Here is a 25,329-nt window from a genome sequence, read left to right as displayed (position 1 = left end):
CCATTTTTGGGTGAACTATCCCTTTAAAAAAAAAACAAGATGTTAAATGTTTAAATTTGACCCAACAATGGGTTAAAACAACCCATCATATGTTAAATGGATGTTGGGTTCGTCCATTTTTGAACTTACGCTGGGTTGAAAATAACCCAGCAATTTTTTTAAGTGTAGCTTTGTCTAAACTACTAGGTCATCTTAAACCAGAAAAACCAGGAACTAGCTGGTCAAACTGTACTGGTCATACGTACCATCCAGACAGGTAGCCACAAGATGATAATCCAGGTGGCCAAACCAGCCAATAACCAGAATTCTAGCTCTACCAGCTGTTTATACCATCTCAGCCCTCCTACTACATGGCACAATCCAAACCGGTATAGTTCAGCTTGGACCAGCTACTTTCCTCCTAAAAACAGCTTAGTTTGGATTCTCCAGCAGATCTTTTTAACTTTAGCTTAGGCCTTTTAACACCATTTTTATTTCCCCATGCTTTCTCAGTGCATGTCGCTCTGTCTAGTGACCGACTAACATCCTATTTAGAGCGGCACGTGTCTGTTTATGCATAAGCAAACTCTTAGAAAGCCTGCTGACCTTGATTGTGATGTCATGGAAAAAGAGGAAAGCGACTGAATGGGAACATTTGCAAATGCGTCTGTGAGAGAATCACAAAGCAAAAGAAATCGAGCTGTCACTCTCACATGGGCGTTTTTTTGTAAAACCGATGCCCTGGTCAACAACGACAGCTGCTGCTGATGGTATCAGGGTACAGAATATAAATGAAGACTGATTAATGAAGTGTCGGCTGAAGCCGTCTGTGTATACACAGTAAGTGGTTGACAACCCATTGACTGCAGAGTCCGGTTAACGTTTCATATGAATATATCAGCAGTTGTAGGTGTGAAATGTTCTGGGTGTGTTTATGTATCTACCGCTCCAATATAGCATCTCATTGGTAAAAAATTGTGTCAGCAGCGTAAAAGCTCATAAGTTCAAACCCAGGGAATACACATACTAATAAAAAATGTGTTGGTTTAACTTAAAAAAGTAAGTTACCTGGTTCCCTTGAACTGTTCAATGAATTAACTCTTTCCCTGCCATTGACGAGTTATCTCTTCAATTAAGAAAAAACATTTGCATGAAAAAACGTGTCCCTGATGAGTTTTTAGGGTAAACTGTAATACCGTTTTGACTTAACGTTAGAAAATCTCTTGTTGTTTAAAAATAATTTTGCCGTCCATGTATTTTCTTATAATTGAATTCCTCTTTATCTATTTTCTTTATCTCCTAGATGCTACATTGAAAAAGGCTTTCATCACAGAGGTATGTTCATCTACCATACATCAAAAACATCCACTAAACTGTAGTTTAACTGGTAAAGCATTATGTTAAAGAAATAGTCTACTCATTTTAAATATTAAAATATGTTATTACCTTAACTAAGAATTGTTGATACATCCCTTTATTATACGAGCAAGTTTGGTGGTACAAAATAAAACGTAGCGCTTTTCTAAGCGGATTTAAAAGAGGAACTATATTGTATGGCGTAATAGCACTTTTGGGAGTACTTTGACTCGCCTGAAAAGTCCGCTCCCCTTCTCACTCTCATAATGGGAGAGGGAGGGTGTTACTGCGCCGAGTCGAAGTACTCCCAAAAGTGCTATTACGCCATAAAATATAGTTCCTCTTTTAAATCCGCTTAGAAAAGCGCTACGTTTTATTTTGTACCACCAAACTTGCTCGTATAACTACTCGTCTTAAATAGGAAAAACGTTGATGTGTTTGGTCACTTCTAACTTTATCTCTAAATGGTAAAATTGAATGAATGGGGCTAAGCTAATGCTATCGAAGCGTTGCAGCGCGCTCCAGCGCTTACGTGCACTCACACAGATGATAGAGGGATGTATCAACAATTCTTAGTTAAGGTAATAACATATTTTAATATTGAAAATGAGTAGACTATTCCTTTAACAACGCAGGTCATGGGTTCGATTCCCAGGGAACACATACTGATAAAAACTATATAACTTAAATGCAGAAATGTAATGTAAACGACTGGAGAAGACCTTGACGAAGCACGAATCATGTAAAGATTACGGATCAGCGTCGATTTTTAAGTATGAACCTAAAGTAAAAGTATGGTATGAGGTCTCATTCGTTCTCTCTATCCAATAGATGCCTTCATCTTCAGGCCAGCCGGCCCACATAAAGAAGATCGGACACCGAGGAGTGGATGCGTCCGGAGAGACCACTTACAAGAAGGTCCAGCATTTGATCAAAATTTACAGTTTATAACATTTTAAATGTGAATCTTATCGTCCACATCTGTCGATTTTTACAGACAACATCATCTGCGCTTAAAGGTGCCATTCAGCTCGGCATTGGCTACACGGTGGGGAACTTGAGTTCAAAGCCCGAGCGTGACGTTCTCATGCAAGATTTCTATGTGGTGGAGAGCATATTTTTCCCCAGGTGAGCACATGCAAACGTGGTGGAGGGGTGATGTGATATTTCACAAGGAGTAAAATATCTTCTCCGTGTTTATCCAGCGAGGGGAGCAATTTGACGCCAGCCCACCATTTCCCAGACTTCCGCTTTAAAACGTACGCCCCCGTGGCCTTTCGATACTTCAGAGAGCTTTTCGGCATACGGCCGGATGACTATTTGGTAAGAAATAATCAATTATTCTGGCAACACTTTACAATAAGGTTTGTTAATATTAGCATAAGCTAGCATGAACTAACAATGAGCTGCCAAATGTGTAATTGTAAATTATGTTATATACTGTATTAGTTTTAATTATGTTACATGTTAAAGAGTTTAAATAAAACATTTTGAGAGCTATATTTGTGTTCCCCCACAGTATTCGCTGTGTAATGAGCCATTGATCGAGCTGTCCAATCCAGGAGCGAGTGGCTCTGTCTTTTACGTCACCAAGGACGATGAGTTCATCATCAAAACAGTCATGCACAAAGAAGCGGAGTTCTTGCAGAAACTCCTGCCTGGATATTACATGGTGGGTTAACAAATTTTAACTTGTGTTTGAGTATATTAGCAATTTTTTACACCAAAAGAAATTAATCATATTTTGACTAATGTTTAAGATTATATCCATTTATGCAAGATAACCCAAATGGGTGATTCTCACGAAATCCAGATTTAGAAGGTGTCCAGCATCAGACATTGAGCCAATTTTTTTGCACATATAAGATTAAGGTCTGAACTTACTATAACCATTATTTTATTATAAAAATATTTCCTATAGAATTATTTAAATTTTTTAGATTACCATTATAAAAAATTATCATTACCGCAACATGAAATTACATTAAATATATGCATTTACAAACTTTTGCTTCGGTAATGAGAACTAAAAAGTTGTCTAGGTACTATAACAAGCAAAATTTCAACTTTTATCTGGAGAGAAAAATAAGAACTGCTTACATGGTAGCCATCTTGAGTGTCACAGTCAATTATGTCCCTTCCAACAAATTATTTTTTTTAAATGTTAGTTCCTTGAGGGATTAAACAATGATTGAAAATTGTTGTGGAGGACGAGAAAATTGGTCTTGGACACATTTATATTCCTTATTATTGTTTCTACATTTACCAATGATCACCAAACACCACATGGTTCTTTACTGTAAATGTTTATAGTATAATATGCACTGAAGCTTTTTATTTTTTAGATTTTTTAATTATAAATATTTCCACGTCAAAGAACCCAAATCCAGTCATGGACACGTTGCGGTAATGAAAATTTTCCCTTTAAATGTGGAAAAAACAACAAAATTGATTTGTATGATGTCATTTGAAATCATGTGAAAAATAGTACATGAAGATGTTTGTAACTGTATGCGTCTTATTTTGATACTCTTACTTTGCATTTACTTTTTAAATCAAAATGTTTCATGACACCCCAATGCATACTGTACCAGTCTATCCATGATACCACATACAATTTTGTTGTGAAAAGAATTGTGGGTGAGAAATACACCCAAGAACAGGTTATTTCTTCAACGCCATCAGTACCTGGTAAACATTTGCTTTTGTGTGAAGGTACATTTCAATACGTGCCCTAAAAAAAACATCAGCTGGTACAACATACAATTAAAGAAAACTTTTATATTTTACTTCTAAGCTGAAGCTTTTCAACCATATTATACATTAACTGCATGGTTAAACAATAACAGTGCCCATTACCCAACAGGCTATTTTGAACAGATCTCTCCCCTGAGGTGATATGTGTTGTAAGGGATCTCAGGTTTCGGAAGGAGAACAAAACTGCAATCGTTCCCCGGTTTCGGACACAATATGTCTGAGAGCGTTGCTAGAGTACGAATATATTGTATTGCAATATGGAGCGTTTAAGTGTTAACCTTAAATCAAAACTAAACAACAGATTTGTAAATGAAAAGGTTTAATTACAGTACTGATTTAAAGTTACAGTTGAAATGGTTACACTATAAATGAATGAAATGTTAAATAATACAAACAATTGACTGTTTCCAATGTATGTGAGATATTACCTGATAAGATAGAGAACAGAGAAAGAAAGTTTAGAAGAAAGTGATTCACACTTGAGAACTGAAATCTAGGCCTAATGGCCCGAACCCCAGAACTTAGGTGAAGAAAGAAAGGAAAGGGGAAAAGACCAATGCAAAGGCAAAAGCTAAAATGCAAAGGCCCAGAGCTCATAAAAACATTGACCTTTATCCTCTATCTCTTGACCATGTGACTAAGCCTAACTTGATACATTTAAATTGACCAATCAAAAGATCACCTTTAACCCCCACTGTACTTGACCAAACCCAACATAATACATTCAACTGACCAATCAGAAGACCATCTTTAACCCCCACTGTATTGGATAAACAGCTGTAACAATAGTCTTTGATCAGCACAGGGGGTTGTGCCAAGTTGTGACCAAGGAATAAGTTCCTTCAATTTTAATCTTACAATCCGCCCTTTGGCAACATGGGCTACACGTAAGAAGATCCATGATGACACAGTTCATAAGATTATGCTTTCAGTTGTGTGCAGTGGTCATCTTCAGACTTATTGTCCAAACTGGTTGCTGGTTGATGAGACTTGAAGACGTCCTTCTTCCTTCAGCCCTGCATGAAAGGCTTCACCGAATGGAATTGCACTTTTCATAGTTATGCAGATTTCCATCGATACTTCACACTTTCACAAGAACAGGCCCTGAAGGGGGTTTCACTTTTGTCCTTCTCTTTGAGGCAACACCCAAGATGTGAAACAGCAGAAATCCTGTGATTCAAGCAAATGGCACAACAAACAGCAAAGCATATGGCATTTGTTACTCGAGTTTTAAATGGTCAGATTGGTCTTCAGCCTAAAATCCCTGTCAAATACATTAAAACATGGTCAAGGTGAGAATAAAAGGAAAATAATAAAAGCTCTCACATTTGTTTTTGGAAACAAATTAAAATGCTTTTTTAACTTAGTAAATGTTATTTTTAACAATCCAGTTTGTCATTAGAAGCAACAACAACAATATAGTGTAACCAAATACATGATATTTAAAGATCTTAATTTTCCAGTATAATCATTATAAATTAAATGAACAAAATGAGAACAAAGAACATGACAGTTTTAAATGTCTTGGATAAAGAGCAAATTAAATGTAAAACATAATAGCAAAATTAATGAAATTATTACACATAAAAAATAACTCTTTATCAAGATTTCAGTATTTGAGACATAAAACTAATCAAACTTTTTGAAAAGAAACCAAAACAGATGCTTGACATCAGACATTTTAACATAATGACTGATATGAGGCAAATTGTGTTTGCTATGTGTGAATTTAACTGAGGCTATGTGTGAATACCATGCTGCAACAAAGGTGAGGAAGATAAAATTGTGATGCAAATTTGGTCCTGTTGTTAAAACAGAGAGCCATTTGATATTATAAGTATGAGATTGTAATCTGGCTCTGTAAATCTTCTCACACCCATGTTTTTAGTTAAGCATGGTAAAAGTGCTACTGGATCCTGTTGTGAGGTAAAACATTTTCATTAATGCAATTATATAACACAATGTAGCCACATGGCATTTTTGTGCTCCTCTTTAGGGTCTTACTGCAGCTATACGAGCAATAGCAGAGTTTACCACTTAGGAGACAAATCTTTCAACATAGAAACACATACAACTTGAAACTGGTAGACAATTTCAAGAGCAAAAGTTATTCCATTAACACAAGACAACTGGTCTAGAATACATGTAGCTTCAACAACCTCTCACTTAAATGTTTTGTCAAACACTTACAATGGAAACAGTCAAGTGTTATAAGAAATTAACTTCATTAGCCTATGTGTACGTATAGTACAACAAACAACTAGAATTTGTGTTCTAAAGAAACAACAATGCATTACGAACAATTACAAATCAGGAAATGCAAACAGGATCATCTATGAGAATGTTAAACACATGCTAACTGGCTGCTAAGCCACTAGCAAGTGAGGTTAGCAGCTGGAGTCCTTGCATGAACAATGCAGTTAACTCAGTAATGGTTTTACCTGCAAAACCAGATTGCTTACATCTGTCCTTAGAAAGTGATTTCCTACATTTTAAATAATAAGGTGGAGGTCTGCCCCTGCCCAGTGACCAGCATTTCTCCTCTGTATGGCCTATTTTATGACAGGAACTACAAAGCCTGTTCATTTTGCCACCGGGTCTGTAGCTTGGTTCTACTGGAGCTTCAGGAGGTCTGTGACTCTCTAATGCTTCATTCACATCATGCGGTTCTGTTCCAGCATGTTGATGCATCACCCCAATTGCTGAAATAGGAACACTTTTCTGGGTTCTGGAAAATACATTCTCTTTAGTACAAGTAGCATCTTTTTTAGTCCCATAGCTGTTAAGCGTTTGGGGAGACTTAGTGTCTCGCACAATTAGTTTAGCCCTTACATCTGCAATAATGTCTTTATACTTCTCACACTGTTTGGCCAGGGCTAACTGCTCAGATGATAGTTGATCTATCTGAGTTTGAAGATTTTGGATCTTTGCCTCTGACTTTTGTAATTCAGCATTTTTGATATTCAATTCATCACACTTAGAATTCAGGATAGACTTAACCTGTCCATCCATTTTACGTAGCTCCAAGCACTTCATGTAATTCAAAGCCTCAATGATTTCAGCATGTTTGGATTTTCTTTGTTCACTACCAACCATGCGCCACCATGTGAGAATATCATTAGCGTAGTAATCCAGACCCTTTCTATATAATTTAGAAAGTGTAGGTTCAACTTTCTCGCTCCATAAATCAAACAATATATCATTACTGGAGTTATTCCCTTCCATCCCCGAGGAGATAATCTGAAATAATCTCTAACTGTACAACAAATAGGATATTTAAGGTCCTTCTTATTTCTGTTTCACACAATTCATGCAAATGGAGATTTCACTAACCATGCCATGAAACAATGAAAACAGACTTACCCACTGTGTGGTCAGAAGGCCTTTAATCCATTCACAGGATTAACTGTGATAAAGTCCTCATTCAGTTGATCAATCAGAGTAAAACTCAGAAAACTCACCGCAAGGGATCCCCGTACAGGGCCACCAAACTGTAAGGGATCTCAGGTTTCGGAAGGAGAACAAAACTGCAATCGTTCCCCGGTTTCGGACACAATATGTCTGAGAGCGTTGCTAGAGTACGAATATATTGTATTGCAATATGGAGCGTTTAAGTGTTAACCTTAAATCAAAACTAAACAACAGATTTGTAAATGAAAAGGTTTAATTACAGTACTGATTTAAAGTTACAGTTGAAATGGTTACACTATAAATGAATGAAATGTTAAATAATACAAACAATTGACTGTTTCCAATGTATGTGAGATATTACCTGATAAGATAGAGAACAGAGAAAGAAAGTTTAGAAGAAAGTGATTCACACTTGAGAACTGAAATCTAGGCCTAATGGCCCGAACCCCAGAACTTAGGTGAAGAAAGAAAGGAAAGGGGAAAAGACCAATGCAAAGGCAAAAGCTAAAATGCAAAGGCCCAGAGCTCATAAAAACATTGACCTTTATCCTCTATCTCTTGACCATGTGACTAAGCCTAACTTGATACATTTAAATTGACCAATCAAAAGATCACCTTTAACCCCCACTGTACTTGACCAAACCCAACATAATACATTCAACTGACCAATCAGAAGACCATCTTTAACCCCCACTGTATTGGATAAACAGCTGTAACAATAGTCTTTGATCAGCACAGGGGGTTGTGCCAAGTTGTGACCAAGGAATAAGTTCCTTCAATTTTAATCTTACAGTGTACTATTTACTTGAATTACGATTTAGGTGAGAAATGATTAGCATTCAAACTGTGCTTTACATTCCCCTGTTGATCCCCTTGAGTCGACAATAATGGAGTCCGATTTCCAGGAGAACGTGTCATGGCTTTGGGTAGATGAAGTATAAATGGGTTTTGGATGTCTGGGCAGTTATAGGATTGGCTTGTTTCGTCCATTCAGCTGGAGCTAATGAGCCCGTGAATAGTGACGGATCGGCCGTTGTTTAGAAACAATGCTGACCTTCACCTGTTTATGGCCCACAGGGAACGATATTTTAAGAAACCTGCATTTAACTCTTTTTGGGTTTTTTTGTTTCACCTCAGCATCTTTCGTTCACATTTCTTCGGCTTAAGTGGATCCGTGGAGGTTGATGTGAATTTTTGGAATGTTGCTTGATGGGTCTTGTACTGCGTCATTGTTTGTTTTTGAACTAACTTTGAACTAACTAGAATCAGGTGGTTGAAGTTTTAGGGGTTTCTGAAATGACGATGATTGGCTAACAGGCCTGTGTTTTTGTGGTGTTTTTCGTGTTTGAAAAATGACGAAAACAAATTGATTGTGTTGACTACATTTACTTTTACTGTAATTCTTTGTACAAAACTTTAACATTCAGAAGTGGTTTACTTTGTTATCTATTAACATGTGGTTTGCATGCAAATGATAAGCCTGTTTTGTGGGTTAGTGGAACTTGAAACTGACATGGCTTGAAGTACTGACCGATTTTATAGAATAGTTCCCCTAAAAATGAAAATATGTTAGTTTACACACCCTCATGTGATTACACAACAGAAACTTTACTTCACAAAAAGTTCACATTGCTTTTTACTTACAGTGAAAGTAAATAAGTGTTATCAGATAAAAAACTGTCACGGTGCACACTGGTGGGTCCCAATTCTTTATGTACCTATTAAATTGATAATAGCCTATTCTAAAACTAAAATAAAATAATTTTGACAAACTTTATATCGTTTGGGAAGCTCGTAAGAATGTGGTTTTCATATTTCAAAACCTTTTTGGAGTAATAATAATGCAGTGACTGTAATTTATTAATTTGTGACAATAGTATGCAGCAAACCAATGACACCTAGTGGCCTTTGTTGGTAAAATCACAAAAAATGTGACAAAAACAATTTTTTTGTGATTTTAACTTGAAATTTGGATCAAACTACTTAAGACTTACGGCTTAATTTTTTTTAGCATTTTAAGCATAAAACATTTTAATTTTTATATTTTTTTAACTTGATTTGCATTATTTTTATTTATTAAAATAGGCTTAAACTGCTATAACTTTTTTTGTTTCATATTACAGACTACAGACGCTTCAGTCAAAAACTTTAGAGTGTCTACCAAGATTAGACATCTAGACAATAGGTCTTCAACAGGGGGTCCAGGGACCCTTGGGGGTCTGTGGCGGGAGTCCTCCAAATATTGTTTGAATAAAATAAGTGAAATTAAACTAAAAGCATCAAACTAAATTGGATTAATAGGCTAATTAAAACATTCCCACACTAAAATGTATTCAGTAATCCTTCCCAAAATGTGTAAATGTTAGTCTCAGTCTGACTGGAATGTGTTTGTGCCTTTTGTTTCGTCCAGAACCTAAACCAGAATCCTCGCACCTTATTGCCCAAGTTCTTCGGGCTGTACTGCGTACAATCGGGTGGGAAGAACATTCGGATGGTGGTCATGAACAACGTGCTGCCCAGGGTGGTGCGCATGCACCTTAAATATGACTTGAAAGGATCCACCTACAAGCGACGGGCCTCTAAGAAAGAGCGGGAAAAGGCAAGGCCCACTTTCAAAGACCTCGACTTCATGCAGGATATGCTGGATGGAATCATGCTGGACACGGACACTTACAGCGCCCTGATAAAGACGTTACAGAGGGACTGTTTGGTAAGGTTATCAGGAGATTCAGTTTCCTAAATACTACTCGGACATCGGCTTACATTTTTACAAAATGATCACATTGTGGTCCAAAATGTACATCTAGTAAGCGAAACATGTTGGTAAAAATTGGCTTTGTAAATAAATGATGGTAAAGTGTCGGTTAATTATAATTGGGTGCACTGGCGTGACTATATGCACAATAATGGCACAGCCTTGAATATCAACAAGCCGTGTAATAAGATTTGTTAAGATATTGGACTATTATTGACATGTTTTGTGTTGCAGGTCTTGGAGAGTTTTAAGATTATGGACTACAGTTTGTTATTGGGAGTTCACAACATCGATCAGGCGGAGAAAGAGCAGCAGATGGAGGGATCTCAGGGTAACAGTGATGAGAAGAGACCACTGGCACAGAAAGCACTTTACTCTACTGCCATGGAGTCCATACAGGGAGCGTCTGCCTGCGGAGAGGAGATTGACACGGAGGACACGTGAGCACATTTTTATAGATACACTCACCTAAAGGATTATTAGGAACACCTGTTCAATTTCCCAGTAATGCAATTATCTAATCAACCAATTACATGGCAGTTGCTTCAATGCATTTAGGGGTGTGGTCCTGGTCAAGTCAATCTCCTGAATGTCAGAATGGGAAGGAAAGGTGATTTAAGCAATTTTGAGCGTGGCATGGTTGTTGGTGCCAGACGGGCTGGTCTGAGTATTTCACAATCTGTTCAGTTACTGGAATTTTCACGCACAACCATTTCTAGGGTTTACAAAGAATGGTGTGAAAAGGGAAAAACATCCAGTATGCGGCAGTCCTTTGGGCGAAAATGCCTTGTTGATGCTAGAGGTCAGAGGAGAATGGGCCGACTGATTCAAGCTGATAGAAGAGCAACTTTGACTGAAATAACCACTCGTTACAACCAAGGTATGCAGCAAAGCATTTGTGAAGCCACAACACGCACAATCTTGAGGCGGATGGGCTGCAACAGCAGAAGACCCCACCGGATACCACTCATCTCCACTACAAATAGGAAAAAGATGCTACAATTTGCACAAGCTCACCAAAATTGGACAGTTGAAGACTGGAAAAATATTGCATGGTCTGATGAGTCTCGATTTCTGTTGAGACATTCAGATGGTAGAGTCAGAATTTGGCGTAAACAGAATGAGAACATGGATCCATCATGCCTTGTTACCACTGTGCAGGCTGCTGATGGTGGTGTGATGGTGGATGTTTTCTTGGCACACTTTAGGCCCCTTAGTGCCAATTGGGCATCGTTTAAATGCCACAGCCTACATGAGCATTGTTTCTGACCATGTCCATCCCTTTATGACCACTATGTACCTATCCTCTGATGGGTACTTCCAGCAGGATAATGCACCATGTCACAAAGTTTGAATCATTTCAAATTGGTTTCTTGAACATGATAATGGTTCACTGTACTAAAATGGCCCCCACAGTCACCAGATCTCAACCCAATAGAGGATCTTTGGGATGCGGTGGAACGGGAGCTTTGTGCCCTGGACGGGCAATGCTTTTAGCACCTTGTTGAATCAATGCCACGTAGAATTAAGGCAGTTCTGAAGGCGAAAGGGGGTCAAACACAGTATTAGTATGGTGTTCCTAATAATCCTTTAGGTGAGTGTATATATATACTGGGTCACAAATATACAGTACAAGGAAAATAAAATATACATATGTATTATATGGCTTGTTGTTAAGATAACGAAATACCAAACAAGGTGACACCTGCAAACAAATTATGTTAATTTTTTCATTTTGTTTAGGAATTAGCTATAAAAACATCTTCAAAATACAGTATTTTGTTTCAGTATTCAAGTTATTTTGCACTGAAAAAAGCTATTTTATGTAACTTTCTATATATGTATTTTTCAGGATGGGCGGCATTCCTGCAGTCAATGCCAAAGGAGAGCGCCTGTTACTGTACATCGGAATAATCGACATCCTGCAGTCCTACAGGTGCTTGTGTCCGACATATGATTCATAGCTGTCAGTTTGATTTATGCAACGTAGTGTTTGACACATTTGTTTTTTCTTTTAGGTTAATAAAGAAATTAGAGCACACGTGGAAGGCTTTGGTTCATGATGGGGTGAGAATTTTGCTGTACAGTTATTAATAAAGAAAACATTTACATATGTGATCCTGTCTGTATAATCCAGGCTAAAGTCTCAATATAATTTTGAGATGAGGAGTTTGATTTCACTCATTGATTTCAATCTTACACAGTCAATATTAAAGATATCAATGGTATATTTTCACTGAATGTTCTTTACATTAAATAGGATGATTTTATGTAAAAAAAAAAAAATTACTTTAGCTAGGTTTAAACAGACTGGGTCACACATATCTCTGCAAACATTATCGTTTTCATCAGATGCAATGCTTGGAACAGAATTAATAAATTATTTATAAATTGAAATAATGATATAATATGCACACGTATTTGTCCCATGCATGTGACGTTTGCTGGATATAAGGGGTGCATGCATTCGCAAATACACACTTTATTCCTGGAAGAAGAAGTTCATTTTGCTAGGCACAGCTGTGAAAATAGAGGCTATGTCACATTTGGTGACGTAGGTTTCTGCCTCTGACGCTTCAGCTTATGCCGCACTGCAAATGGCTCAGGATTCATTTGCATACTAATTAGGTTATTTATAGAATAAGAGACAACAGTTCCGAATCACATCTGGTGGGACTAAAATGTGTGTGTAGTGGACAAAAGTGATGTCCAAGAGATATCTTCACTCTATTGAAATATTTTATTGAAGATGCATTAAACATTTTGTATGCATGTTGTATTGTTGTCTTTGGAGCTAAAGCTCAGCTTTGAGAAGAATTTAAGGAGGTTTGGCAAGAAATTACACACAACAGATGTGCAACGTTTATAAAGACGTAGCCCAGAACAGAATACCACAAAAAAGGGGCCAACCAATGAAGAGTTTGGTTCCAAAACACAATCTATTTTGACTAATTTCGGTAAAAACGTGTTTTCTATACCAAGAAAGTGACAAGATGAAAACCACTATTTCCTGTTACAAACTTTCACATGGCATCTTTAGGTTATAATAACATAAAAATTTCAAATTCATAATTTGATTTTCGTAGATTTATTATAAAAACTGATTTTTTTTTTCAAAATGCTATGAATCTTTTGAATCTATATATAAACGTGCATTCATCTTTGCTATGTTATATGTATTTAGTTGACTAGTGCTAAACACTGATAAAAAATAAACATTAATGGCATTAATCAAAACACTTACTTGTCATATTAAGTACACTGTCATTGCTGCTGCCATTCTTGGGATGTCGTCGCTGAACGTTTTTGACAGCGATCAGCTGTAAAATGTTTTGGTCCTGCTCGATTTTTTGTTGACTTTGAGTAAAATAATGGAAAGTTTTTTATAAGATGGAGTCAATGTGTTAGCATGACAGAAGCTTGATGCTCTCGTGTGAGAACAAGCAACAGCCGGCATTTTTCCGTCTCCCGAGTGCCTCGCGCGTAAATTATTCGATTTGTTGATTGTTTTTGTTTGTTTGTTGATCACAAAGTACAAAGTAGATGAGGAAAACTAGGATTCCTTGTATATTCAGCGCGCCGCCATTGTTGTTTACAGTGCGTGGAATGGTGCGCTGTGATTGGTTATGTGGATTTATTGCATTCTGCAGAGAAGGAAAACTGGCGTTTATTGCGTTTTGGGAAAAAGGGAGAAAAGATGACGGAATAACACGGCAGATATCAGATTTTGTTTAAAATTAAGAATTTTCTTTTTAATACTGACCTGATACAACACTGATTTTGGCGGTAACTATTAAAAAAAGGTAGTTTATCGGGTTTTGGAACATCTATCTATCTATCTATCTATCTATCTATCTATCTATCTATCTATCTATCTATCTATCTATCTATCTATCTATCTATCTATCTATCTATCTATCTATCTATCTTTACAGATAGTTTTCATCTGTTTGTCTGTATGTCTGTCTATCTACTGTATCTGTCTGTCTGTCTATCTGTCTATCTATGAATGCTAATGTATCTTTTCTATTGCAGGACACTGTGTCTGTACACCGGCCGTCATTTTATGCAGACAGATTCTTCAGATTCATGAGCACTACCGTATTCAGAAAGTCTTCCTGTGAGTCAACTGATTCTGCCTCTGAATCAGACAGATACTTTCAATTAATGAGTTTTAGTCAAGTTCATTTGAACACATTGAATATCTTTTCAGCATTAAAATCCTCTCCATCGAAGAGGGGCCGCGGAGGTCTGATCGGCACCAAATGCAGCGGCCCCGGTGCGTCCTGGTCGGCCAGCCAGCTGCCGTTCGTGAAAGACGAAAACATCTACGACCTGAGAGGAGCTCGGAGCTTCCCCACGCTGGATGACGATGGTAAATGTCTCTAAACAAGTAACAACTGTACTGTCAAGGCGCCCATCAGGGAACATAGGTGCTTAAATCTAATTTTCTATAATGACTAATGCAATCTACCAAAAATTGCATGGGTTTAAGACATGCCTTTTTAGGCATTAAAGGGGACATATTATGAAAATCTGACTTTTTTCATGTTTAAGTGCTATAATTGGGTCCCCAGTGCTTGTATCAACCTAGAAAATGTGAAAAAGATCAACCCAGTAACTTAGTTTTGGTAAACCATTCTCTGCAAACGTGAAAAAATAGGCCATTAAAATTTGGCTCCCCTTGTGATGTCAGAAAGGGATAATACCGCCCCTTAATCTGCACTATCCAACCATGGCACTGCCATTTAGTGCAGAGATCAGCTCATTTGCATTTAAAAGGTCACACTTTTGAGTTTTAATGAGAACATTTGTATTTCAGGTCGGGCAGACGTGCTCCCCTGCACTCCTCCATCCTTTGAGGAGGCCGCAACAGCGTCCATCGCGACCACTCTCTCCTCCACCACCTCTCTATCCATTCCAGAACGTTCACCATCAGACACCTCAGAGCACCCGCGCTACAGGTAACCCCCCCTTTCTCTCTCTCTCTCTCTCTCTCTCTCTCTCTCTCTCTCTCTCTCTCTCTCTCTCTGTAATATTACAGTGTCATGGCTTGAACCCATACCTCGTACAATAAGCCATCTGTTCTCTTCTGTACAGGAGACACACCCAGTCCAGTCATGAAGAATCGTAAGTAAAACAGGAAGTATTTTGTCCCTAATGACCTCATCAGTCACTTCTCCTTTTACAAAAATAAATCCCACCTTTTCCTTTAAAAGAAAACTACACATTTTTTTACACCGAAAATATTGACCATGTCGTTTTTGGTAGATAAATGTGTTTATGTTTTATCAATAGTGGCACTATGCTGAGATATACCATGTTTATGTAGTACTGTCAGCAGTATGCTTTTATTAAGCCCTTTGCTTGTATTGTCGTAGAATGCAGGATGAAGATCAGCAGACCTTCACAGTGGAGGTGGAAGTGGAGGGACGTTATGACAGCGAGCTCACCCTGAAGGCTCCCCAGCCATCGACGGAAATCGGGTAATGACGCAACACTGTCCAAATGAGAGAAATAATGTTTTCATCTGGTTACCAAAACAAAACAAAAAACAGTTTCATGCGGTTTTAAACTGAATCAAGTGCAAACCATGTATTTTCCCTTGGGAAACTTTCACTGAATCGAAAGCCGTGCAGTCAGGGGTATCATGGGAATGAGCAATGATCAGCTGAGTTTTCCTGGTGGAGTGATGGGAAAACTCCTCGATGGAAACAGTCACACAGGAATATAAGCAAACAGGAACCACGTTTTTGTGTTGGATAATACAAGTAAACCGGCTATAGTGACAGTGGAGGTACAGCATAAACATTTAAAAATCCTCAAATCATTTTAAACCTGTGGGACGTTTTCTTATGTGAGGAATAGTTTAAAGGAAGTTTTATATAAAGATGAGCAAACAGGACATTAATAAACATTATTAAAGTTGTCTAACAGATGGATTCTCTATATTCCAAGTCTTTTTTTAGTATCTTAACTATTTTCCCGCCATTGATGAGTTAAGTCGTCAATTAAGAAAAAACGCTTTCCTGCCAAGTTTTTCTGGCAATTCGTATTTCTGCTATTATCCACCGGATGGCGCTCTTATCCAACTTATAAAACCCGGAGGCAACCCCTCACACCAAAAAGTTCAAATTCAGTGTATGTTTTGATAATTGCTGTAAATCGGATTTCTATCAGAAGTCTTTCACAAAAATGCAATTATCTCAGCTTTTTGCTCAAAATTTTGTATTTTTGAAGAAACTTTGAGAGGTTATAAAAAGAGAACAAATGAAAGTTTTTTTTTTAAAGCAAAGGGTCTGTTCTTTCATTTGATATATTGTATGTTTATATATTTAAAGAAGAACATTAAACTTTCGTGAAAATTTATAAAAATGCTGGCACTGGCTGACAACTTTTTTTTTTAAAAGCTGGTGGGGAAAGAGTTAAAGGACTTGGCACTGACTGACTGTTTGTTTTCATAAACTAAATAGTGAACTTCCAGAGACGTTTCTAGAAGCTTCGTCATCGTCCCTCCCGGCGAGCCCCAGGATAGTCGTGGAATCTGACGGTGGCAGTCAGGCATCTGGTGGGACAAGCCGCGCCTCTGTGGATGAGGACGATGAGGTGCCGGTTACAGACATATATTTCGTAAGTCTTAAAGGTGCATTGTGTTACTTTTAGAAGGATCTCTTGACAGAAATGCAATATAATACACATAACTATATTATCAGTGTAGAATGAGGTATTTTTATGTACCGTGTCTCCCCTTAAGTCGCCATTTCACGCTGCCATGTTACTACAGTAGCCCAAATGGACAAACTGTTATGTTTTGCCACTACGTTGTCTCAGACAATGACGTGTTTGCCTGTGGCAGCTGCCGTAGCTTCTCTTTGTGTTTCAAACGGGAGAAGTGAACTGTGGACTGAGCCGTTGTTGCAAGTCACAATCTCACCTCTGAATGGCGCTAAAAATCAACAAAGTGAACCTTTATGCTGCGTTCACACAAGCCGCAGTAGAGGCGTCAGCGTGAGTTAAGTCAATATAAAGACATGTTGACACGAGTCTGGAGGTCTCGCGGCGCGAATGAGGCGTTCAGCGCGGCTCGGTAGACACGATTCCGCCGCGAATGGCGCGAATTGAGCGTTGCTGCAGGAAACGCGCGAGTTGAAAAATTTGAACTTTGACGGAAAAACGTGTGAGCGGAGTCGCAGAAGCCCCTCCCATGATGCGAATTTCCGCCTGAATGTCTAGATGACTAGAATTTCACACGCGGCTTTCATGCGAATGAAGCGAGTAAACGCAAAATGTTCAAGCGGCAAACTAGAAGCGGTAGACGCGAATTTGACACCTCACAGTAAAGCAGTAAAGGGATAGTTCACTCCAAAATTAAACTTTTGATCATAAATCACTTACCCCCTTGATGTTTCAAACCCGTAAGTCCTTTGATCGTCTTCGGAATACATTTTTAGATATTTTTGATGAAAACCGGGAGGCTTTTGACTGTCCCGTAGACTACTATTTAACTCTTTCCTCGCCATTGACGAGTCAATTAAGAGAAAAAAATTCCCTGCCAATAACGCTTTCCTAACGAGTTTTTACGGTAATCTGTAATTCCGCTAATATCCACTAGATGGCCAATTTATAAAAAAACTAAAGCAAAAATTAATATAATTAATTTTAAACTCTGTGTATGTTTTGATAATCGTTAAATCTGATCTCTAACAAAATTCCTTTACAAAAATGCAACTATTTCAGCTTTTTTGCTCAAAATTTTGTATTTTTGAAGAAACCTACCCATATTTAAGAGGTTATAAAAAGAGAACAAATGAAGATAGGATGAAACTTTTTTCGTTTTGTTTGTTTGTTTGAAAGCAAAGAGTATTTGATATATTTGTATGTTTATTTATTTATAGAAGAAGATTTTCCTGGAAGGGATTTTGTGAAACTTTTGTCGAAAAATGCTGGCAGGGAATGAGTTAATAGTCTAAAGAGCCCCTAAGGGGATGGAGCAAAAATTAAATAAAGCTTAGTTTCGCATGCGCACGTGAAACTATTGCGTGCTCACGTGAAACTTTCACGTGCGCGTGCAATAGTTTCACTTGGGCCCGAAAGTTTAATGTGAGCGCTCGAAACTAAACTTTAAAAAAAAAATCTGCACATGAAGGTTTTGCATGAGCACATGAAAGTTTCAGGCGAGCACATGAAACTAAACTTTAGATGTTTTTTACTCCAATGTCACCTAAGGGGCTCGGTAATAGTCAATATTCAAGCCCAGAAAAGAATAAAAGACATCGCCAAAAATGTCCATGTGCAAATCCGATCCGAATTTTTTGATGACGGAAAGTTTCGGAGGCAGTTTGTGAATGTTATTGACACAACGTGAGGTTGTATTTATTTTTTAATGTGAATTTTGGACTAAATTAAAATTAAATTAATTAATTAAATTATTGTGACAATGGTAACGTTCCTAATGGTACTAAAGGAAGCTTTTGCTTAGTGCTGGGAAAAGATTAATTGCGATTAATCGCAAACAAAATAAAAGTTTTTTTTGCATAATATATGAGTGCGTGCTGTGTGTAATTATTATGTACATTTAAACACACACACATTCATGTATGTATTTATGAAACATTTACATGTGTGTATATATATATATATATATATATATATATATATATATATATATATATATATATATATATATATATATATATATATATATATATATATATATATTTATATATTTATATTTTTATATATTATATATTATATATTAACAATAAAAATGGATATATAAATAAAAATGTTCTGAAATGTGTACATGGATGTGTGTGTGTTTAAATATACATAATAATTACACACAGTACACACACATATATTAGGCAAAAATTCACTTTTATTTTGTATGCTATTAATCACGATTAATCTTTTCCCAGCACTAGTTTTCTTACAAAATAAAATTTCTAACTTTGATTTTGTCCTGAAATCAGATCTGGACAGGTTTTGTGCTCGGCAGGAGTCTATAAGCATTATTGAAATATATAAATGGTAACTACAGGAAACGTCTCCAATGCTGAATTCAATCTCACACAGGGTTTCTGTGTGCTTAGATGTTATGGGTAGTTGAATATATTGTTTACTTTCTTTAGTGTCATTTAAATATAGTCCTTCTTTGAGAAGTTTTGAGTATTTATTCTGATTGTGATCCTGAAAAACAAAAGGACTCTCCTTCGCATCCCATTCGTGACGTCTCTAAAGACAGCTAAAATACTTGAGAAATGAGAATCATTATCATAGCTAGACACATCAGATGCCTTTTAAAATCGGTTGTGTGTGAAATGGGTTCTGCAAAGCCCTAAAGATGTGCAGACACCAGCTATTGAATTATTCATCCATTAACACTCCTTCCCAGCTGCGGCCCGTGTGTGTCTTATAAATGGAGCTGTCAGATCTTTCATTTATTACCTGCTAACGGCACGCCATCACCTTGCATTTTTCATTACCGTTTTGTCTTTTCATTATTTGTTTGCCGTCCTGCTTTCTATCTTTCTCTGGCTGCCTGTAAGTTCTCTGATGGTGGAGTCTGCGTCTGTCAGCCCGTCTCGCACACACAGAGGCTAAATTCAAATCACGCTGTAAGTTTTATAGCTTATAGTGCTTAAATATTTTAGAGGTAGTTTTAAAGGTTTGTTCACACCAAGTACGATAAAATTGAGAATAGCTATACTGGCATCCACACTGTATGATAACGTTATATATTATTATTATTATTATGCAGTTTTGTGACCCTATCTGTGACATCCAGGTTAAAGTCTCATAATCTAATTATGAAAGCATCAAAGTTTGATTTCATACACAGTCAATATTAAAGATATCAAGGTTATATTTTCATTGCATGTTCTTTACATTATGTATTTTATGTAAAAAATATATCACAAACAGACTTTATTTTGGTTTTCACAGGCAGGGTGACATTTTGCTATCAGCCACCTTCCTCTCTTGATATCCACCAATGTTTTTCCAACTGTTATAAATGTCTACTTTTTCTATCTTGATAACATTCAAAACTAATATTTGACTTGTGTGTCTATTGTTATGCTCCTCTAGCATTTCTAATGTTCTTCTCTGCACTCGTCTTCTGCTGTATTTTTCTATTTCCTATGCTGTTCTGGCGTCCTCTGCTGTTCTGGTCGTGTACTGTCAGCCTCCAGAGGACCGAAGCTGGGTTTATTCTCCTCTACACTACAGCGCAGGGTCTAAGACTCTGTCTGGAGATGAAGAGGAGAGTGATACAGTAAGTGTAAACTTTGTCGTGGCCATCTGTACCGGTGAGAATAGCTTTTGTCATTAGTCAAATATATGTTTTTTTTTTATTTGTATGGTGCCGTGCATGCATTTCATCTGTGTTTTTGTTGATGACCCCCATATACATCACATACATCTTCGTATGTGTGTTTTTTTGTTGTTGTAAATTACAGCCCATTCATGAGATGCGTATAAATAGCACGCAGTGTGATTATCGTGCAATACATACGCCAAATTCCAATTTTGCGTGCATGTGATATGCCAGTCCTTCCCGTTCACTTATATGGTGTATCTTTTCCCGTCGTTTTATTTATTGGGCTTGGGTTTGGGGTTAGAGCAAGTTTTGTAACATAAAGTGACATCGTAACCCAAACCCCAATTCTAACCCCAACTCCAAGCGACCATGGTTTAAAAATAGACAAAACATGGAGAAACCTATGTGTTAAAGGTGCAGTGTGTAATTTTTAGAAGGATCTCTTGACAGAAATGCAAGATAATATACAAAACTATATTATCAGGGGTGTACAAAGACCTTTCATAATGAACCGTTATGTGTTTATTATCTTAGAACGAGACCTTTTTATCTACATACAAAGATGGTCCCCTTACATGGAAGTCGCCATTTTGTGCCGCCATTTTTTTACAGAAGCCCTTAACGGACAATTTTTGTCGTCTCCGACGATGACATGTTTGTCCGGTGGCAGCTACCGTAGCTTCTCTATGTGTTTCAAAAGCAAGGGGTGAGCAGTGGACTACGCCGTTGGTTGCAATTCGCAACCTCACCACTAGATGTCGCTAAAATTTACACACTGCACCTTTAAATGACATCCTAAAGCAAAACCCAAATTTAACCCCAAACCCAAGCGAAAATGGTTTAAAAAGCAGGAAACAAATGAAAAACTACTAAATAAAATGACACGAAAAGATACACTATGTAAGTGAACAGGAAGGACTGGTGTATAATATGCACGCAAAATTGGAATTTGGCGTATGTATTGCACAATAATCACACTGCGTGCTATTTATACGCATTTCATGAAATTTCTTGGATTTATCTGAATCGACAAGCATTTTTTGCATAATATAAAAATGTGTGCTGTGTGTAATTATTATGTATATATAAATACACACACACACACACACACACACACACACACACACACACACACATTCGTGTATGTATTTAAGAAACATTTACATGTGTATATACATTTATTTATATTCTATATAATCTATATATTTTTACAAAATTATATATAACTAAAAAAATTTTGAAATGTATGTATATATGTGAGTGTGTTTAAATTAACATAATATTTACACACAGCACACACACATATTATGCAAAAATTAACTTTTATTTTCTTTAACTTTTATTATAATCTTTGCCTAGCACTAAATTAAACATAAACATTTTAAGTGCAACAAGGATGTGCTTTTCATATTTTTGCAGTGTTGTAAAGCAGCTTTACAGTAAATGCATATTAGTATGCAGTATAGACAAAAAAAGGCTCATAATATATAATACATGTTATTATTGCAAACTACATTTTATTAGTGTATACCAACTATGAAAACAATAGTATGTAGGTTTGCAATCAGACCATTATATTCATAGTGCTATTAAACAAGCATGTGTATCAGTTTTTTCATAAGATCATACTAAGTGTAAAAATTGTGATTGTTATCAGAACATTAAGTGTCAGTTTTTTATAACATTTATATTTGCGCTACCAACTAAAACCTTAAAAAATGTACAGTTTTAATAAAAAGTTACAAAAAACTCTACTTACTACGTACTTTTAAGAGTAATGCAATCTTTGAGCTAATGTGCATAAACTGATAAGGAAGAAGATGTACACTTTTTGATAAATGCATATGTGACAAAACCAGTCATAAGTCGCATGGGTATATTGTAGCAATAGCCAACAATACACTGTGTTAGTGATGAAAGAAACAAAGCTTTTCGAAGCTTCGAATTAATTCGAAACACCACGCACGCTGGCGACACCTGCTGGTCAAAATCGTGTAAAAGCAACCAGATCTGTCCAAACATTTTGCACTTTTTACAAAATAATAGCAAGTTTTTCTAAAAATATGTTTAAAAAATATTAAACTTAATTTAGACATCATTAAAAATGTATTCTTAGCTTTATTTAGGGCAAACAAATTATTAAAATGAACTCCCCTTCTATTTATGCAATTTTTTGTCATTAAATCTATGTATAGACAAAAACTAGACAAAATGGTTGTGTTATTACTATTAGTCAGAAGGATGAATGTTTTATGAACTTGCATAATAAAACTGACCCGAGTTTCCTAACCATATTGGAAACTAGTAATTTGTGATCGACTCCCCCTAGTGGTGAATCATCGGATTTTCGAAACAGTTATGACGTATGAATATTTCGATTTTTTTGCACCCTCAAATAACAGATTTTCCATATAGTTTTGCCCAATCCTAACCATCCATACTTCAATAGAAATATCATTTATTAAGCTTTCAAATGATGTAAAAGTCTCAATAAAAATTGTTTGGTGGGGTCACATATTGGAACCATACTATTGGTGGAAACATATATAATGTTTGTACATCATGTAAACTTAAATATCAGTACTAAAAACATCCAATCGCTTTTCTTCTGTGTTCATCCCAACAGTAATCAGACCTCAGAGGAAGTGAGGCAGCTGCGAGATGTTCATCTTCAGGTGTATGACGTCATGAACTTCCATCACGTTTGAGCTGACAGCGAAGTTTAATTCAGCTCCATCATTCACTGTCTTATAATCCATTCCACAAACAACACAGAGCAAGTAGTAATAACAACATCCAGATATATTTATAAGGATTAATGAAAATATTCATGTTGAATTATTTCGTTTGTTTATTAACATACTGTGAACGTTTGATCCAATTTGAGATCTGGGAATCGAGATTCAAGTGGCACGTAAGTTATGTGCCACGTGATCATTTAATATACAAACAGCCAACACTTATAATGCATTTCTTTATTGTTGTCAGACAGCATTATTCATAGTTTTTCTTTATATGAGGGCAGATGACTTCAAATGACAGACAATGTATTGCTCTTGCGGTTGATTTTGTATTTATTTATTTATTTACCTCCAAAAACCAGACTGCTTTTTCTTGAAAAAAAAAAAGATTTTCATTAGGGCTGGGCATGGATTAATCTAGATTAATCTCATACAAAATTAAAGTATTTTTTTTGCATAATATACGAGTTTGTGATGTGTGTAAATATTATGTATATTTAAACACGCACGCACGCACACACACACACACACACACGACCGTTTCAGCAGTAACAACATAAACAAGCGCCTGTCGCGGTCTGCCATAACTTCCGGTAAACTCCGCTAAGAATAAATAACAACAAAGTTCTTTAAACGTAGTTTATTTATATAACAAGCAAAATAACAACACATAGGTTACCTAGGAAACCAAAACATTAGTTATTTTCGACGAGGTATTTGTTCAAGAGATCAGTTTAGCAACTAGTCAGACCATTAAAAAAAACGAAACCGGAAGTAAGGTTCGGATCCAGACGTGTATCACGTGCGTCCGAAACATTTAAGAAATGTTTTATTTAAATATCGTTTTTTAATTTATATATAATTTAAAATATAAATAAATATATATACACATGTAAATGTTTCTTAAATACATACATGAATGTGTTTGTATTTATATTATAATAATTACATTCAGCACAAACTCATATGTTATGCATAAAATTACTTTTATTTTGTATGAGATTAATCTAGATCAATCTATGCCCAGCTTTAATTTTCTTTTATTTCAGCGATAGTTAAATGCTTAATATTTTTGTTTCAACGTTTAAGATTTTTATAAAATGTGTAACGTTAAATGGCATTCAGTGTGTGGGAAATTCGGCAATAACCAAAGTCCCATAACATTATTTCAATAAAAATTTGGATTTTAAAATTGTGTACACAACCCAAAGTTGTGATTCAAGCTTTTATAGTTTAAAAATAGCAGGTAAACCGCAAGATGGGACCAAACTTATTGTGTGGAGGCCAAATATGTACCATATCACAATCATTATTATATATTTAACATTCATATGTGAGATTCAAAGTTAAAATGTAAATCTTCTTGTAAAGAATATGTGTGTACATATATGCATTTGAGTGTGTGTGTGTGTGTATAATTTTACAATGGAAGTGTGCGATACTCAATACTGTATGTGCAGTGGACAGTTGCTATTGATATTGCCGTTGTGTTTTTAAGACTACTCCAGCAATATTTTGTGCATATTTCGGTTGCCTTAATCTTTATTGCCAGCCCAAATCCTGCTGTAGTTAGATTTTCTTTTCTTATACCCCCTAGATTGTTTGTAAATAGATCTATAAATACACAAAATATATTTTAAATGTTATTTGACTTTTTTTACACAAGTGGTGTGCAAAAGGCATCCGTGATCTACCCAAGCTTTCTTCCAGGATCAAGGGCATGCAGCATCACTTGTGTTTAAGTCAAGACCGTTTCTTTGTATTATGTATAAACATTGCAACAATATCAATCCAACAGTTGTGTTTGTGTGTGCGCCCTTCAATAGCATGACAAAATGTGAGTCTATTTACATAAATGTCCACCATATGCATTCATCTTTATGACGAACCACAAGCAGCTCATTGTGTGAGTGTATTTGTTTGACCCCTAAAATAAATATGACCATTAGACTTTATTTTTGTGCCTTTTTCTGAGAATTTAATTCACTGGGAACTACCTTGCATTTTAG

At 36.4% G+C, this 25,329-nt stretch overlaps 1 protein-coding gene across 4 annotated transcripts; it reads left to right on the top strand.

The window, feature by feature from the left end:
- Window positions 1-1,183: 1,183 nt before the first annotated feature.
- LOC141363513 (phosphatidylinositol 4-phosphate 5-kinase type-1 gamma-like) lies at window positions 1,184-25,260 on the top strand. Of its 4 annotated transcripts, XM_073866111.1 has the most exons (18): window positions 1,184-1,314; window positions 2,167-2,253; window positions 2,333-2,463; window positions 2,541-2,658; window positions 2,855-3,007; window positions 9,914-10,213; window positions 10,493-10,698; window positions 12,111-12,194; window positions 12,277-12,325; window positions 14,294-14,378; window positions 14,472-14,633; window positions 15,081-15,222; window positions 15,359-15,388; window positions 15,640-15,744; window positions 16,732-16,888; window positions 19,807-19,875; window positions 20,445-20,534; window positions 23,206-25,260. In XM_073866111.1, exons 1-18 carry the CDS (start codon window positions 1,231-1,233, stop codon window positions 23,206-23,208), a joined length of 2,055 nt encoding a protein of 684 aa, XP_073722212.1. In that variant the 5' UTR covers window positions 1,184-1,230; the 3' UTR covers window positions 23,209-25,260. The 4 variants fall into 4 exon arrangements, with proteins under 4 accessions (XP_073722212.1, XP_073722215.1, XP_073722216.1 ...); XM_073866112.1 differs by lacking the exon at window positions 19,807-19,875 and having other exon boundaries at window positions 1,194-1,314; XM_073866114.1 differs by lacking the exons at window positions 19,807-19,875; window positions 20,445-20,534; window positions 23,206-25,260 and adding an exon at window positions 20,204-20,408 and having other exon boundaries at window positions 1,191-1,314.
- Window positions 25,261-25,329: the final 69 nt, after the last annotated feature.

Source organism: Misgurnus anguillicaudatus, unplaced genomic scaffold, assembly GCF_027580225.2.
Source record: "Misgurnus anguillicaudatus unplaced genomic scaffold, ASM2758022v2 HiC_scaffold_48, whole genome shotgun sequence".
Classification (NCBI taxonomy): Eukaryota; Metazoa; Chordata; class Actinopteri; order Cypriniformes; family Cobitidae; genus Misgurnus; species Misgurnus anguillicaudatus.
The sequence above is the reverse complement of the archived record's forward strand: the minus strand, read 5'-3'. Positions and strand labels throughout refer to the sequence as shown.

Bases quoted from the DNA above. Each gene is read 5' to 3' on its own strand.
- LOC141363513 (XM_073866111.1), top strand. From the start codon at position 1,231: ATGTATTTTCTTATAATTGAATTCCTCTTTATCTATTTTCTTTATCTC. The intron at 10,699-12,110 runs GTGAGCACATTT...TGTATTTTTCAG, and splicing joins GAGATTGACACGGAGGACAC to GATGGGCGGCATTCCTGCAG. The intron at 12,195-12,276 runs GTGCTTGTGTCC...TTTTTCTTTTAG, and splicing joins GACATCCTGCAGTCCTACAG to GTTAATAAAGAAATTAGAGC.